At 49.2% G+C, this 16,151-nt stretch overlaps 1 protein-coding gene across 4 annotated transcripts in view; it reads right to left on the bottom strand.

Annotated features, from left to right (window-relative positions):
* The window catches only part of EFCAB8 (EF-hand calcium binding domain 8), a 104,699-nt gene that overhangs the window by 37,516 nt on the left and 51,032 nt on the right, over positions 1-16,151 (bottom strand). For 3 of the 4 annotated variants that reach the window (XM_055104475.1, XM_024926866.3, XM_055104474.1), the window contains 7 exons: positions 15,775-15,912; positions 14,257-14,367; positions 12,490-12,717; positions 11,337-11,407; positions 6,698-6,902; positions 5,630-5,842; positions 3,983-4,120 (listed from right to left, as the gene is read on the bottom strand). In XM_055104475.1, the coding sequence (XP_054960450.1) occupies positions 3,983-4,120; positions 5,630-5,842; positions 6,698-6,902; positions 11,337-11,407; positions 12,490-12,717; positions 14,257-14,367; positions 15,775-15,912 (1,104 nt within the window). The remainder of the gene's footprint in view (positions 1-3,982; positions 4,121-5,629; positions 5,843-6,697; positions 6,903-11,336; positions 11,408-12,489; positions 12,718-14,256; positions 14,368-15,774; positions 15,913-16,151) is intronic. The other variant, XM_055104476.1, reaches the window with a different exon arrangement.

Genomic DNA, 16,151 nt, shown 5'->3' with positions numbered 1-16,151 from the left:
CTCAGAAGGCTGAGGTGGGAGAATCACTTGAGCCTGGGAAGTGGAGGCTACAGTGAGCCATGATTGTGCCACTGCACTCCAGGCTGGACAAGAGAGCTGAGATTCTGTCTCAAAAAACAAAAAATAACACATGTAAACCATTAAGTTCATTGTCTGGCAGATATTGAGAGCTCAATAATTACTAGCTACCACTGAAACATAATGCAACATAGCAAAAGCTTTCCAGGAGTATGTTTCTAATCCTAGAGTTTTATATCTGGAAATAGACAAGAGATCCAAAATTTATGTACAAGGGTATTCATTGCAATGCTTTCTATAGAGGCAAAACCCAGCAGCAGCAGATAGCTATACAGACTCTGTGCAGTGTACCCAGGACATGATGTGACTAGTAAAAGGAATGCCATGGCTCCGTAAACACCGTCATGAAGAGATGCCCGTGAGGAGTCAAGTGAAAAACAACAAGTCCCGGAATAATACATGCAATATGATATTATCCAGTGAAAAATATATAGATTTACATATATACATTCATACATGTATGTACTTGTATATGCACAAAAAAATTCTAGAAGGCTACAACACATGTCTTAACATAATTACCTCTGGAGGCTGAGGAGGGAGACAGCCATTCTTTTACTTTATACGCTCGTATAAAGTTTCATTTTTTTTCATAGGTGGTGGTGGTGGTGTTGTTTTGGAGGCGAATCTCACTGTGTCACCCAGGCTGGAGTGCAGTGGCACGATCTCAGCTCACTGCAACCTCCGCCTCCCGGGTTCAATCAATTCTCCTGCCTCTGCCTCCCGACTAGCTGGGACTACAGGAGTATGCTGCCACCCCTGGCTAATTTTTTGTATTTTAGTAGAGACGGGGTTTCACCGTGTTGCCCAGGCTGGTTTCGAACTCCTGAGCTCAGGCAATCTGCCCACCTCAGCCTCCCAAAGTGCTAGGATTACAGGCGTGAGCCATCGCACTGGGCCAGGTTTGTTTGTTTGTTTAAGAGACAAGGTCTAGCTGTGTTGCCCAGGCTGGAGTGCAGTGGCACAATCACAGCTCACTGCATCCTTGACCTCCCAGACTCAAGTGATTCTCCCAACTCAGCCTCCCAAGGAGCTGGGTGCACCGTGCACACTATCAAACCTGGCTAATTTTTTAAATTTTTTGTAGAGATGAGGTCTCATCATGTTGCCCAAGCTGGTCTAGAACTCCTGGGCTCAAGCAGTCCTCCCACCTTGGCCTCCTAAAGGACTGGGATTACAGATGTCAGCCACTGCTCTTGGCCTGAATTTTTTTAGTTTTAATTAAGGACATGTATCACTTTCTAATTAGAGGAAGAAAGTATCAGAGAGAGATACAGAGAGAGAGAGAGAGAAGTACTCATTCTCGAACATTCCATGCCAGCTCTCCCATGTGGGCCCTTGCACCTACCTTCTCTGCCTGCATCACCCTCCTTCCAAATAACTGCAGGCCATGTTTCCTCGCTTCCTTCAGGCTCTATGCAGATGCCACCTCCTCTGTGAAGCCCTCCCTGACCAGCCTATTCATAAAACAGCAATGCCATCTCCTCCCATGTCTGTTCTCCCTGCCATCTTCCCGGCTTTCTTGTCCTCCATTGTCCTCACTCACTCTGTGACATGCCCTTTATTTTATTTGCTGGTTAATTGTCTATCTTGCCCCAACTAGAATGACAGCTCCAGAGGTCAGGGGCTTGATATCTTTCATTCACTGCTCCTTCCCCAGCAGCTGGCATGTAGCGAAAGCCTGTGTCCTGACAGCACTAGGTCACTAGCCCGAAAGATCAAGCTTTGAGCCATCTACCTTGACTTCACAGATTTAAAGAGATGGGATCTGTTGGCAATTCTGTTTCCAAGAATCCGTCCTCTCAATATACTCACACTAGTGCCCAGAAATGTACGTGCAAGAATGTTCAATGCAGTGCTGCTCCTAAAAGCTAAAAACTGGAACTAACCCACAGACCTATTCATAGAGGACCAGCTTCACAGTTCCTGATGCATCCAAGTTATGCAGCAGTGGGCAGTTGTTAAAAAGAATAAGATGGCCAGGTGTGGTGGCTAATGCCTGTAATCCCAGCACTTTGGGAAGCCGAGGCCAGTGGATCACCTGAGGTCAGGAGTTCAAGACCAGCCTGGCCAACATGGTGAAACCCCGACTCTACTAGAAATAAAAAAGCAGCTGGGCGTGGTGGCACATGCTTATGGTCCCAGCTACTCTGGAGGCTGAGGCAGGAGAATCACTTGAACTCAGGACGCAGAGGTGCAGTGAGCTGATATCGCAACACTGCACGCCAGCCTGGGTGACAGAGCAAGACTCCGTCTCAAAAAAAAAAAAAAAAAAAAAAAGAATAAGGTAACAAAAGAATAAGATGAATCTAAATCCCTCTCATGAAAGTATATCCATGCTATAGACTTACAGAAAAAAGCGTATGGCAGGACATAGCTATCATTTTATATTACCAGTCAAAAAAAAAAAAAGTACAAGGCTAAAACCAACCTGTTAGCAGCGACTGCTGCTGTTGAGAGTGGGATGGGATAGGGTGAGTGAGATATAGGGGACTTTTATTTTTATTTTTTCATTTACATACACTTTCTTTTTTATTATAAACTAGTATTATTACTTTTAAAAGTTATTTAAGGTATTTTTTTAAAGAGAAGGAAGAGGCTGGGTATAATGGTTCACATGTGTTCCCAACACTTTGGGAGGCTGAGCCAGGAGGATCACTTGAGCCCAGGAGTTCGAGACCAGCATGGGCAGCATAGTGAGACCCCATCTCTACAAACACACACACACACACACACACACACACACACACACACACAAAATAGCTGGGCGTAATGGTGCATGCCTATAGTCCCAGCTACTCACAAGGCTGAGGTGGGAGGGTCACTTCAGCCCAGGAGTTGAGGCTGTAATGAGCTGTGATCACACCACTGTACTCTAGCCTGGGTGAGAGTGAGACCCTGTCTCAAGAAAAAAAAAAGGAGAGAGAAATAATCAGAACCTGGAGGAGAGTGTGCAGCCACTCCTGCTCTCCCTCCCAACACTGCAAAACCCAGCTCTCAGGGCACTGCCCTCTTGTTCTCAAGTCCTGGTCCCTGGAGCTGGGTGATGGGGCAGGCCAGCCACACCCTAACTCAACTATGATTTGTATTTTCAGGACGGGGAGTCAGTATCACAGTGAGGGGTGTCCAGGGTCAGAAAGGGGAAGGTACAGGAGGAAGAACAAAGATGAACCCATACCCAACTCGTGTTCGGTATAAAACACCCTTCCAGTTAACAGGAGGGCATTCTAACTAGAGTCTGGAGATGCCCCTTCTCCTACCTCCCTACCTCCCCTCCCAGAGGGGACACTGTTACCCCCAATCCAGAGGGGACACTGCTCACTTCCCTAGGCACCCCAACTCCACCTCCTTGGGAGCTGATATGGTTTGGCTGTGTCCCCACTCAAATCTCAACTTGAACGGTATCTCCCAGAATTCCCCCGTGTTGTGGGAGGGACCAAGAGGGAGGTAACTGAATCATGGGGGCTGGTCTTTCCCGTGCCATTCTCATGATAGTGAACAAGTCTCAACGAGATCTGATGGGTTTATCAGGGGTTTCCGCTTTTGCTGCTTCTCATTTTCTCTTGCTGCTGCCATGTAAGAAGCACCTTTAGCCTCCCGCCATGATTGTGAGGTCTTCCCCAGCCATATGGAACTATAAGTCCAGTTAAACCTCTTTTTCTTCCCAGTCTCGGATATGCCTTTATCAGCTGCATGAAAACGAATTAATACAGGAGCTCTCCCCAGACACCGCAGCCCTGACTCCAGTATCCTGAGTGTCTCCATCCTCTCCAAGATGCCTTCCAGGCACTGGGGAGAATCAGGCCGGGCCCCAAGCCCAGGCCCCCGAGCCCCATCCTGACCACCCAATCCTGACCGCCCACTCCCCAGCTCATATCCCTCTCCCTGGCTGATCACGGCCAACCTTCTCCACCGAGGCACTGGATTGAACCAACATATTCTTCTGCAATTCTCCTTTTCTCGTTTCATCCTCTTTGTAAATGGACTGTTTGCTGTGGATCTTGCTTGACTGCCTGGATGTGCCAGAAGCACTGGAAGGTTTCTGGAAAGAAAGATGGGCACCCAAGTCACCATGAGGGTGTTTCCCTTCCCCATGGGGGACCAGAGACCAGAGGAAGATGATAAAAGAGCGGCACTCCCGAGCCCCCGCAGTAGGTACACTGCCCTGGGAAAAGCAGCGCTCAGTGGATCCCGGAAACCTCCACTTTAAGTTCCCAGCAATTTTGCTAGAGCAAAATTGGGGCAGAGACTTGAGTTTGCCTCTGGGGAAGATGCTTCCTTTGTCCTGGAAGAGACCATCCTGGTTAAAAATGAGGATAAAGGTCGGTCGTGGTGGTTCACACCTGTAATTCCAGCACTTTGGGAGGCTGAGGCGGGCAGATAATTTCAGGCCAGGAGTCTGAGACCAGCCTGGCCAACATGGTGAAACCCCGTCTCCAATAAAAATACAAAAAATTTAGCCAGGCATAGTTGTGCACACCTGTAATCCCAGCTACTAGGGAAGCTGAGGCAGGAGAATTGCTTGAACCCGCGAGACAGAGGTTGCACTGAGCGAAGACCACGCCACTGCACTCTAGCCTGGGTGACAGAGTGAGACTCCATCTCAAAAAATAAAAATAAAAATAAAAATAAGGATAGAGGGGCAAATATACCTATGCACCCATTTCCCTAGAAGATTTGAAAACAGTGGTGTAACCTCTGATAACTCAAAGATGGTATGAATGTCTTATGGTCAAGTGTACACATCTTACAGCAAAATTATATCCTAGCAGACCATGTTGGATCTAGGTCTAGACTACCCTATGCCTAGCAATTATTGTGTGTTTGGGGACGGTGGTGTTTCTCACTCAAGCCTCAGCTCCCAGGAATGGAAATCAGATTTTGACTACGAGAACAATCTCACTGGTTCCTCCTGCCCCATACAAGAGATTATTGCACTGATTGTTGGAATACTGTACTCACTGCTGAAAGTTCAAAGGCAAGCCATCCCCTGCAAGTAGGGAAACAGTAACTCCTCCTGCTCTTTCTCCCTACTCCCTGCAAAATAGAACTGTCAGCCATTCTTGGAAGGGCTAGTCCTGGGGCAGAGATGAGGCTCAGAGGAGGAGGAAAGTGGTTTGTCTGTGTCTGGGTCTCAGACTCTTACAGCCTGGTCTCCAAGCGGGTGAGACCCCATGGCTCCCTCTGCACCTGGGCCAAGGTCAGGTGACTTGCCCTTGAGGACTGAGAATGCAGCCCAGGATCTAACATCCAATTTTAGGTTTTCAGGGTTGTGTTCTCTTTGGGTCCTGCCTTTCAGCTTTCAGACTTTTAGGGCTGGTATTAGCCATGCCCTGGAAAGGGACCTAGTCCCAGCTCCAGGATAGATACATTGGGACTAAAACCAGAGGGTGCCCTGCCCAGGCCCACAATGCTCAAAACAAGTGAGTTGAGGGACCTAAAGGCACTTTGGAAAAAGTACATCCCAATAAGAAAACACACACACAGACGGTGTGTGAATGCCGGCGGCTAGAGAGTGAGGGTAGCCTTCTGGTTGGGCTCTCGCTCCCACCTGCTGGGGCACAGGCCTGTCTGGCTCCTTGTCTCTCGGGCACCGCATCACTGGGGGAGCCGACACCAGGCTCCGCCTCAGGTTGGTATTGGCCACAGACTCGGGGCTGAGACTGGAGAGCTTCCTGGAGGTCTTGTATGCCCACTTCTCCCGCTCCACATAGGGTCTGCTGGGCCTGTGGCTCTCAGCCAGGCAGTTGTTCACATCTTGCACCTGTACCAAGAGGAAAGCAGCCCCTAAGGCACTGCAATGTCGTAGAGGTAAATTCAGGACTGCCCCAGATCAATGCCAACACCACAGGGCCCTCCAGCCCCCCAGGGCTTGCTTCCCAGAAACCTAGCCCCCTTAAAGGCATCAGATCAGAGCTTCTAACCCCATTCCTGGCCAGCTGCAATGCCCTGAGTACCCACAGGCAGGACACTGCTCCCATGAGGAACTCAGTCTTCTCATCTGTAAAATGGACAGTGGTTTCCAAATATTTTTGAGGCTATCTTTAATCTCAATGGAAGCTCCAAAGCATAAAACAGATAAAAAGCTGAGCTATTCTGGGGGAAACCCCACCTACCAGAGCCCCCCTGCAGTAGCTTCCAAGCATCTCTCTCCAATACATTTGGAAAACCACTGGATGAGGTGGCCCCTAAGGTCCCTTCCTGCTTTGATCTGCTGAGATATGGGAATTTGGAGACTGTATGGGTTTCCTAAGTCCCTGCTGGGGAGCCCAGAGTGGTAATGTGTAGTAGCAATGGGAAAGGAGTGAGTAATCTACTAAAGATGGAGGACCAGCACTGCCAGCCTCTGAAGTCAGACTGCCTGGGTTTGGGTCTACTCCTTCTTGGCTGTGTGACCTTAGGCAAGGTGCTTAATCTCCATGTGCCTCCATTTTCTCATCTGTCCAATGAGGATAATTACAGAAACTACCACCTACCTAACCAAGCTCCCCACCCCATCCAGAACAAGTCGCCATCATCCCTCCTGCTTCCCAGGGTGCTCCCCACCCTCCCTGCCCCACAGGATTCTGGTTCACAGCTGAGAGAAGGGTGGGAGGAGAGTGTGCTCCTGTTAACATACCCTCTTGGGCTGCAAGGGCAAGGGGCTCCTAGAGGCATTGAAGTTGAAGATGGGCTTGAATGTGCCGGTGTTCCAGAAGAGGATGTCCCCACTGTAGGAGGAGGTCCCAAGGAACTGGTTCTGGTACTTGGCCATGCTCAGGATGTCCTCCGTGTGGTAGGTCTGCCAGTGGTAGCACAAGAGCACCGGCTTGGTCTTGTGGAACCTGTGCATATGGCCAGAGGCAGGAGGGCTGAGAGCTCAGCCTGTAATGCTCCATCCATTGGGGAAGCACTGGAGCCTTGAGGATTCTGGAAGCCGACTCAGAGGAGGATACTCTCAGGTGTCGGAGCTGGGCTGAAGCCATGTCCCATTGACCTCATTTACTAAGCGCTTACTACATGCTTTCTACAAAGGCCCTGTTGGAGGGGCTTTACATAAACTAATCTTACAGATAGTCAATGTGTAATACACCCCCAGTCAGACACCTAGGTAAGGATTAAGGTTTAAAGGGGGGGGACATTGTGGCCTTACAGAGGTCTCTAAAAAGAAAGGGACCTTGAACATAGTGTGCCTTCTGCCTGGAATGCTCATCCTACCCTAAAGACTTCACAGAGACCCTTCCTTCTCACGCTTCAGATTGCACTCCACCCACAACACCCTCACTGAGCCTTTCCTGACCACCGCCCCCAAGAAGAAATCAGGTTTCCACCCATTCAACCCCCATAGAAACTCCTACTTTTTTTTCACAGCACTGAATATACTTTATAATTATAAATGAAAGTATTAATATTTGATTAGTACCTGCCTTCTTGATACAAACTGAATATTCATATTCTCCAAAAATTTATGTTAAAACCTAATCCTCAATGTGAGAGTATCTGAAGGTGTGGCCTTTGGAAGGTTATTAGGACAGAAGGGCAAAACCCTCATAAATGGAATCAGTGCCTTTATAAAAGAGGTCCTAGGCTAGGCATGGTGGCTCATGCCTATAATCCCAGCACTTTGAGGGGCCAAGGAAGGAAAATCGTTTGAGGCCAGGAGTTCAAGACCAGCTTGGGCAACAGAGCAAGACCACATCTCTACAAAAAAAATTTTTAATTAGCCAGGCATAGTGACACACACTTGTAGTCCTAGCTATTCAGGAGGCTGAGGCAGGAGGATCACTTGAGCCCAGGAGTTCAAGGCTGCAGTGAGCTGTAATTATGCCACTGCACTCCAGCCTAGGCAATAGAGCAAGATCCTGTCTCTTAAAAAACTAAAACAAAAATAAGAGGCCCAGAGAGATCCCTTGTCCTCTCTACCATGTGAGAAAATGGCCATCTATGAACCAGGAAGTGGCCCTCACCAGTCACTGAATTTGCCAGTGCTTTGATCTAAGAATTTCCTCCAGAACTATAAGAAATAATTTTCTGTTGTTATAAGCCACCTACTCTATGGTATTCTGTTATAACAGCCTGAGTGAACGAAGACAGAAACTGGTACCAGGAGTGGGGTGTTATTGTAACAAATACCTAAAAATGTGGGAAGTGGCTTTAGAACTAGGTAATAGCAGCTGGGCAGGGTGGCTCATGCCTGTAATCCCAGCACTTTGGGAACTGAGACAGGTGGATCACTTGAGGCCAGGAGTTCAAGACCAGCCTGGCCAACATGATGAAACCCTGTCTCTACTAAAAATACAAAACATTAGCCAGGTGTGGCAGTACACACTTATAATCCCAGCTACCCGGGAAGCAGAAGCATGAGAATCACTTGAACCCGGGACGCGGAGGCTGCAGTGAGCCAAGACTGCACCACTGCACTCCAGCCTGGGCCATAAAACAAGACTCTGTCTTAAAAAAAAAAAAAAAAAAGTAGGTAATAGGTAAAGGATGGATGGTCCATGCTAGAAAAAGCTTGCATTGCTATGCATAGACCATTAAGGGTGATTCCAGTGAGGGCCTAGAAAGAAAAGAGGACAGATGCAGAGAAAGCCTCAATATTCTTAGAGAATACCTAAGTAATCCTGAACAGAATTTTGGTAGAAATATGGATGTTAAAGACCATTCTGGTGAAGTCTCTGGTGAAGAAATGAGAAACATGTTATCGGAAACTAGAGGAAAGGTCATACTTGTTACAAAATGGCAAAGAACTTGCTGAATTATATTTGTGTTCTAGTGTTTTGAGACAGGTAGAACTTGCAAGATAAGAAATTGGATATTTGACTGAGCAAATTTCTATGTAACATATTGAAGGAGTTCCTGGTTTCTCCTGACAACTTATAATAAAATGCAACAAGAGACAAATGGTTTAAAGACCAAACTGTTAATCAAAAAGGAAGCAGAATCCAGGAGCAGTGGTACATGCCTGTAACCCAGTACTTTGGGAGGCCAAGACAGGAGGATTGCTTGAAACCAAGAGTTTAAGACCAGCCTGGGCAACGTAGCAAGACCCCATCTCTATAAAAAAAATTTTTTTTTAATTAGCAAGTCATGGTGGCATGTGCCTGTAGTTCTAGCTACTCTGGAGGCTGGGGTGGGAGGATCTCTTGAGCCTAGGAGCTGAGGCTGCAGTGAGCGATAATCGCATGACTACAGTCCAGCCTGGGTGACAGAGTGAGATCCCATGTCTTAAAAAAAAAAAAAATGGAAGCAGAACTTAAAAGATTCATCCTATCCATATAGAAAGGAATGAGAAAGGCTGTTCAGGAAAGAACATTGATATGGTTTGGCTCTGTGTCCCCACCCAAACCTCATCTTGAATTGTAATCCCCATATGTTGAGGGAGGGACCTGGTAGGAGGTGAGTGGATCATGGGGCAGTTTCCCTCATGCTGTTCTCGTGATAGTGAGTGAGTTCTCACAAGATCTGATGATTTAAAAGTGGCAGTTTCCCTTGCACTCTCTCTCCTGCCACCATGTAAGATGTGCCTTGCTTCCCCTTCACCTTTAACTATGATTGTAAGTTTCCTGAGGCCCCCTCCTAGCCATGCAGAACTGTGAGTCAATTAAACCCTTTTTCGTCATAAATTATCCAGTCTCAGGCATTCTTTATAGCAGTGTGAAAACAAACTAATAAAATCATTAAAGACATAGCCAAGCACTGTTTGATGAGATTAGTATGGATCAGCCAACCCAACAGAAGCCAGTGCTGTTCTCCAAGACAATGAAAGAATGACCCTGAAGCCAACTCAGAGATCATCAGGACTGTCCCTCCCATCACCAGCCCAGAGTACAAGGGCTCTGGGGGCAGAATGGTTTCAAGGGAATGGCCACCAGTGCCCATGGGACCACAGCACTCTACCATCATCGCTTAACTTCACAGGCTCCATTCTTCATGCTCCTTGACCACTCTAGGTGTGGCTCCTGTGGATCATGGTACAGCATGGACTGCACTCAGCAGAGCTGGGAGGACATGGCTGCCTCCACCACCTAGATTTCAAAGGACAGGGTCTCCCAGCAGAGCCACAGCCTTGGAATTGCAGCCCCACAAGGCCAGGGGGCTCATGCAGGGAAGTGCCACAGGGGCAGGGCCCAGGCATAGAGCCACCATGGGGGCAAGGCTCCCCAAATCTGTAGGTGTAGGGCTGCCCAGAGTCTTAGGGTTCCAGTCGCTTGCCAGGCAAAGCTGCAGGGGCAGAATTGCCACCCCAGCAGGCCTGAAGGGCAGGGCAGCAAGCCAAAGAGGATTATCTTTGAGATTTAAGGTCTACTAGCATTTGCCCCGATGGATTTTTGACTTGCTCAGGACCTGTCCCTCCTTTCTTCTTTCCTATCTCTCCCTTGTGTCTATCCTATGCCTGCCCCACCATTCTATTTTGGAAGTACATAACGTGTTAGTATCACAGGTTCACAGCTAGAGGGGCATTTGCTTCAGAATGAATTGTAGCTTGAGACTCACCCATATTTTATTTAGGTGATATTTAGATGATATTTTGGACTTAGACATTAAAGTTGATACTGGAACAAGTTAAGACTTTTGGGCTATTGGGACAAAATGAATATATTTTGCATGAGAGAAGGACATGAATTTTGGGAAGTCAGGGACGGAATGCCATAGACTGAATTTTGCTCCCAAAATTCATATATTGAAACATAATCCCCAAGGCGAGGAAATTTGGAGGTGGGGCCTTGGGAGGCAATGAGGTCACAAAAATGGAGCCCTCATGAATGGGATTAGTGCCCTTATAAAGGAGGCCCTAGAGAGATTTCTTACCCCTTCCACCATGTAAGGTTACAGTAAGAAGACAGCTGTCTATGAATCAGGAAGTAGGCCCTCACCAGGCACCAAATCTGCTGGCACCTTGTCTGGAACTTCCCCCATCTCCAGAACTCTGATAAATAAATTTATGTTGTTTATAAGCAACTCAGTCTATGATATTCTGTTACAGCAGCCCGAATGGACTAAGACATTCCCCCACTGAAATAGATACTCCAGGAGGATGAAGACTCCAATATTCTTGTTTATACCCATCCCAGGCACCTAGCAAAAGGCCAAGAATATATTAGCCTCAATGAATAATGAATAAATGGATGGATGAGCAGATGAAGCAATAGTCATTAACCACCACTAACTTCCTGCATGGTGTTCCAACCACCAGGAAAGCCAGGAATGGAGGAACCCATCTGGAAAGAGAACACGCAGCTACTGGAACCTACTCACCATACATGCTTTCTACTCACAGGAAATGAGTGATTCTCTTACTCCATCCTGTCACATAGAACACTTTGTTCATATGGATAATCCCACTAATCTGTTGAAGATGAAAGAAAACAGAACTAGAAAACTTATCAGAGAAAATGGCTCTGGGCCCTAAATGTCTTCCTAAAGGTGCCAAGCAAGAAGTCAAATCTCTGGATGACGAAAATCGCCTACAGGTGATACCACCATGTATTTGTCATCATGTTCTCACATCCTATTCCCTCATTTGATGGACTTAGGGGAGTGAGATAGGGTAGGCATCCATGTCCATTTTACATAGAGGATAGCTGGGAAATGGGCAAGTGACCTGGCTAAGGTCAAGTCACTACTGAGTGATAGGATCTGGAGCAGTACTCAACCCCTGGCATCTTGGCTAAGTACACTTTCTTTCTTCTTCTTTTTTTTTTTTTTGACAGAGTTTCACTCTTGCTGCCCAGGCTGGAGTGCGATGGCGGGATCTCGGCTCACTGCAGCCTCCGCCTCCCGGCTTGTCCTGCCTCAGCTTCCCGAGTAGCTGGGATTACAGGCAGCCACCACCACGCCTGGCTAATTTTTTTTGTATTTTTGGCAGAGACGGGAGTTTCACCATATTAGCCAGGCTGGTCTCGAACTCCTGGCCTCAGGTGATCCCCCTGCCTCGACCTCCCAAAGTGCTGAGATTACAGGCGTGAGCCACTGCCTGGCCAGCTAAGTACACTTTCTGAGTTGGTTAAAGGACTGTGTCACAGAAGTTAGGGTGGAACTGCTGGCTTTGCCCTATGCCACTCCCATGGACTGGCCCTATAATACCATCAGGCATTTCCCAAATAGGGGTGACCATGGGTGGCTGTGAATTAACTGATCCCACTGCTAGAAATGCAATCCAAAGCTCCAGTATGTGGAATGAGAAGTGCTAGCAAATTTAAAGAGCAACAGTAGCTAACCTTAGTGGAAACCCATTAGTCCAGGCACTGTTACCTGTCTTCATTTCATGCATGAGGACACAGAGGCTCAGGGAGGTTTGAAGCCAGGCCACCTGACTATGATGAACACCCTTTCAGAGAGGTACAAAAAATAGTGCATCCCAGGGTCATAGGAGCTGTGCTTTGTGTCCCAAGAGGCCGTCCCTGGCTGTAATTGACAAGCAAGACTGACCTCCAGCTGTTCCGGACTGGGAAAGGTCAACAGGCATTTGCCAATGTTGTAGTTCCACATCTTCATTGTGCCATCCCGCAAACCTGTGAGCAGGCACCGCTCTGACTCATCCAGGGCCATGGCGGTCATCTCCACGTGCTGGCCCCCAGACACAGCAAACTCCATCGTCTTCCTGCCCGTCACGACCTCCCACACACTCACTGTGCCGCGCAGGCAGCCACTCACCACCTGTAGGGAGCACACAGCTGGGGGCTGCTGGAGAGGCCGGGGCCTCCACTCCCAAGGGTGGTCTCCAGCCTGCCTTGGCCCCTCCCCTCCATCCACTGAGAAAACAGACGTTCAGGGCCCCCTGCTACAGCATAAGCCACTTTTGAAAACAGGACCTCCTCTGCCCTGTATCACAGGGCAGTGCAAACTGGAACGTTTGGTGAAGACCTGTTAACTCAGAAATGGCACTTATCAGGATCTAGCCAAAGAAAATAATCCCTATCTGGAAAAGACATTACTGAAACAACATTAATCATGACCATCCCGTCAAAAAAATAAGAAATAAACTAACTGCCCCTTAAGTAGGGAACCGTTGAGAATAAGGACAGCCATGCCACTCAATGAAACATTTTGCCACCATGACCATTGTTATAATGCAAGAGTAGCAGGTAAGGCTGGGCACAGTGACTCACGCCTGTAATCCTAAAACTTTGGGAGGCTGAGGAGGGTGGATCACTTGAGGTCAGAAGTTTGAGACCAGCCTGGCCAACATGCTGAAACCCTGTCTCTACTAAAAATACAAAAATTAGCTGGGGGTGGTGGTGCATGCCTGTAGTCCCAGCTACTCGGGAGGCTGAGGCAGGAGAATCGCTCGAACCCGGGAGGCAGAGACTGCAGTGAGCCAAGATCCCATTGCACTCCAGCCTGGGCGACAGAGCGAGACCCTGGCAAAAAAAAAAAAAAAAAAAAAAAAGTAGCAAGTGAGGTGGTTTCAGACCAACCCTCCCTACTGAGAAGATCTAGAAAAGTTGGTAATTTTTTAAAATTTTAAACAAACTTTTTTAAGGTACTGAAGAGCCCTGAGGCAGTAAGAGATGGTGGTGGCAGGAGCCAGGATGGGAGAGAAGCCCAGAATGGTGAGCTCCAGCCTTGTGCAGCCTAAGGCCACCTCTGCAGCCGATGCGGCGCACCTGTCCAGAGCCTGGGCCAGACAAGAGGTCCCAGTGGGTGGGAGTGAGCAGAGGGCCTCAGGCAGCAGCCCCTCCTATCCTCACACCTCAGAAGCAACTCCTCATGCCCAGCTGCCCTGCCCAACCCAGAGACTCCACGCAGGACCAAGGTGCTGCCTGCTGCCTGGGCCTCCGTCCCTTCCTACAATGAAAAAAGCCAAGTTATGGATCCCTGCAAAGAGATGCCCAAGAACAGCACCCACTCTGGGAACCTAGGAAAGCGCCCCACAACTAGCACTCTGTCTCATACTCCACATCAAGAAGGCCCAGTCCAGAGCTGACCCAAGGCGCTCAGCCAAGGGCATGAGGCTCAGAGGAGTTAGGCGATCCCATGGCTAACGGATGGAGCTCTGAGCTGATCCCACGCCAGCCCATCTGTAGAGCTGCTTTCTGTGTCTATCCCGCTGCCCCAGCACCACCATCAAGGCTGTAAGAGTTCCCAATGTGCCATGGGAGCTGACTACAGACCCAGGCACACAGGGAGGTCTGGTTCTGCCCCGTGTCACCTGGTGTTCCCGCCAGCCTCAGAGGCGAGCCCTGGGCCACTCACCTGCTTAAAGATCTTGCTGTAGAGGACAGCACACAGGGGTGAGCAATGAGTGGTCCTCTTCCTTGCTTTGATAGGCCCCTGGGCCTCTAAGTACCCTTTTAGGATCCCGATCTGTAGGTGAGGAAAGGGGCAGAGAGCTTGTCTGTCAGAAGGGCTCTGCTCACAGCGATGGGCTGCCGGGAAAAACTTCCAATAAATCACGACATCAAGACGTCCTGACCACACGCAGGCCTGATTCCAGCAAGACTCCAGGTTCCTCAGCAGGCCTGCAGATACCCCCACCCTACTCCATGGCCCCCGCTCCCCGAGACTGAGCCTTCCAAACCCTAGTGTTCCTAGAACCCCAAATTCCAAGTCCAAGGTCCCTTTCACCTTATAACTTCTGAGAAGCTGAAGCCTCAATCAGGTGTTCCCTCCGGGAAGCCCTCCCTGCCTCCCCCTTGCCCCAGGCGAGGCTAAGGATTCCTCTGTGCTCCAAAAAGCACAACTCTACCATAACACATAGCACTTTCTACCGAAATTATCTGTTTTTCTTCTACCCTGTAGGTTCCTAGAGAGATGGGACAGTGTCTTTGTCATATATTCTCTGTTCATGACAAAAGGCAGGGGGTTGATAAGGTTTGGTGCTCTGAAATGAACTTCAAAGGCCTATTTAATTCAGCAAATGCTGACCACCTGTCTGGCACTCAGCAAGGAGATAAAGGAACCCAATACCTTCTCAAGAAAACTGCTTTCTAGGGGAGGGCCAGCCAAGTGCGTAAGGATGACACACATGTCACCGACCAGGGTGGCCCAGCCCACGGAGCGTGGGAGGCCTTGGTGGAGCTCAAGCACGAGTGGCCCCCGCATCTCTTTTCCGGGCTTCTGCTCCCATCTATGGGTTGTGGCTCAGCCTTGCAGCTCCCCAAGCCTCCACCTTATTGTGGGCCCCCTTACCCCATCCTTCACAGGAAGCCCCTCGTGCTTGTCCCAATCTTTCCTGTCTTCCAGGGTCAGGACAGACCTCACAGGGGTTCCAGCTGAGTCCTGAGTCACAGATGGCCTTCCTATCTGTGACTCAGTTTCCCACAGGGTCTCTCCTGCAGAGATGCTGCTCGGACGTGGCCCCTGTTTCCCAAAGTTCATGACTTAGCAGGAAAAACAGTCATGTAATAGCGACAGGACAGAGTTATGAGGCTCATGACTGAGACAAGGAACGGGGCCAAGAAAACATGGAGGAAGGGCTCCTAACAAGCCTGAGGTTCAGGGTGGCTCCCAGAGGGAGAGGCTGAGGACGCCTGAGTGGGGATAGTGCAGACAGCAGCAGCAGCTGCAGAGAGGGTGACAGGCTGGGGGCCTAGAAACAGGATTTCAGGAAATCCCAAGACACGGCCCCTCACAGGCCAGGCCACAGAGTCTAGCCGCTTCAGCAGTCCCAGGAGGGACAGGACGTGGCCACCCCTTGGGTGTCCCATGGGATTCAGACCCTGGCCCTCCACCTGCGGCCTCGACCCCACTCCCTCCTGGGACAGCACTCACTGAGTAGGTGCTGCAGATGAGGGTATTGTCCTTCTCGAAGAAGTAGGCACTGGTGATGGGGCAGTTTCCCAGAGCAAAAAACTTCCCGCAGAAGGACTGGAGGCATATGTAGTCCAGCATGTCCCACACGCGAATATTCTGGGGGATGGGAAAAAGGCAAGACTCTGAGCATGGGTGCTCAGGGATGTAGCTGGCTCCTGAAGCCTCGGGGGTGCCTCCGGCGAACAAGGCCAGGGCACATCGTCCGTCCAAGCACTTCTAACACACACACATGGTGTTGGCACCGTCACACCCAGCAGCAGAGAGGCTACTCTTGTGCTCAGATAACCCAGGTACACAGTGAGTGAGGGCCGGGCACAGCTCCACCCCCAGCCTGC

Source organism: Pan paniscus, chromosome 21 (genome assembly GCF_029289425.2).
Source record: "Pan paniscus chromosome 21, NHGRI_mPanPan1-v2.0_pri, whole genome shotgun sequence".
NCBI classification, from domain to species: Eukaryota; Metazoa; Chordata; class Mammalia; order Primates; family Hominidae; genus Pan; species Pan paniscus.
Note: the sequence above shows the minus strand (reverse complement) of the source record. Positions and strands in the feature narration are given on the sequence as shown.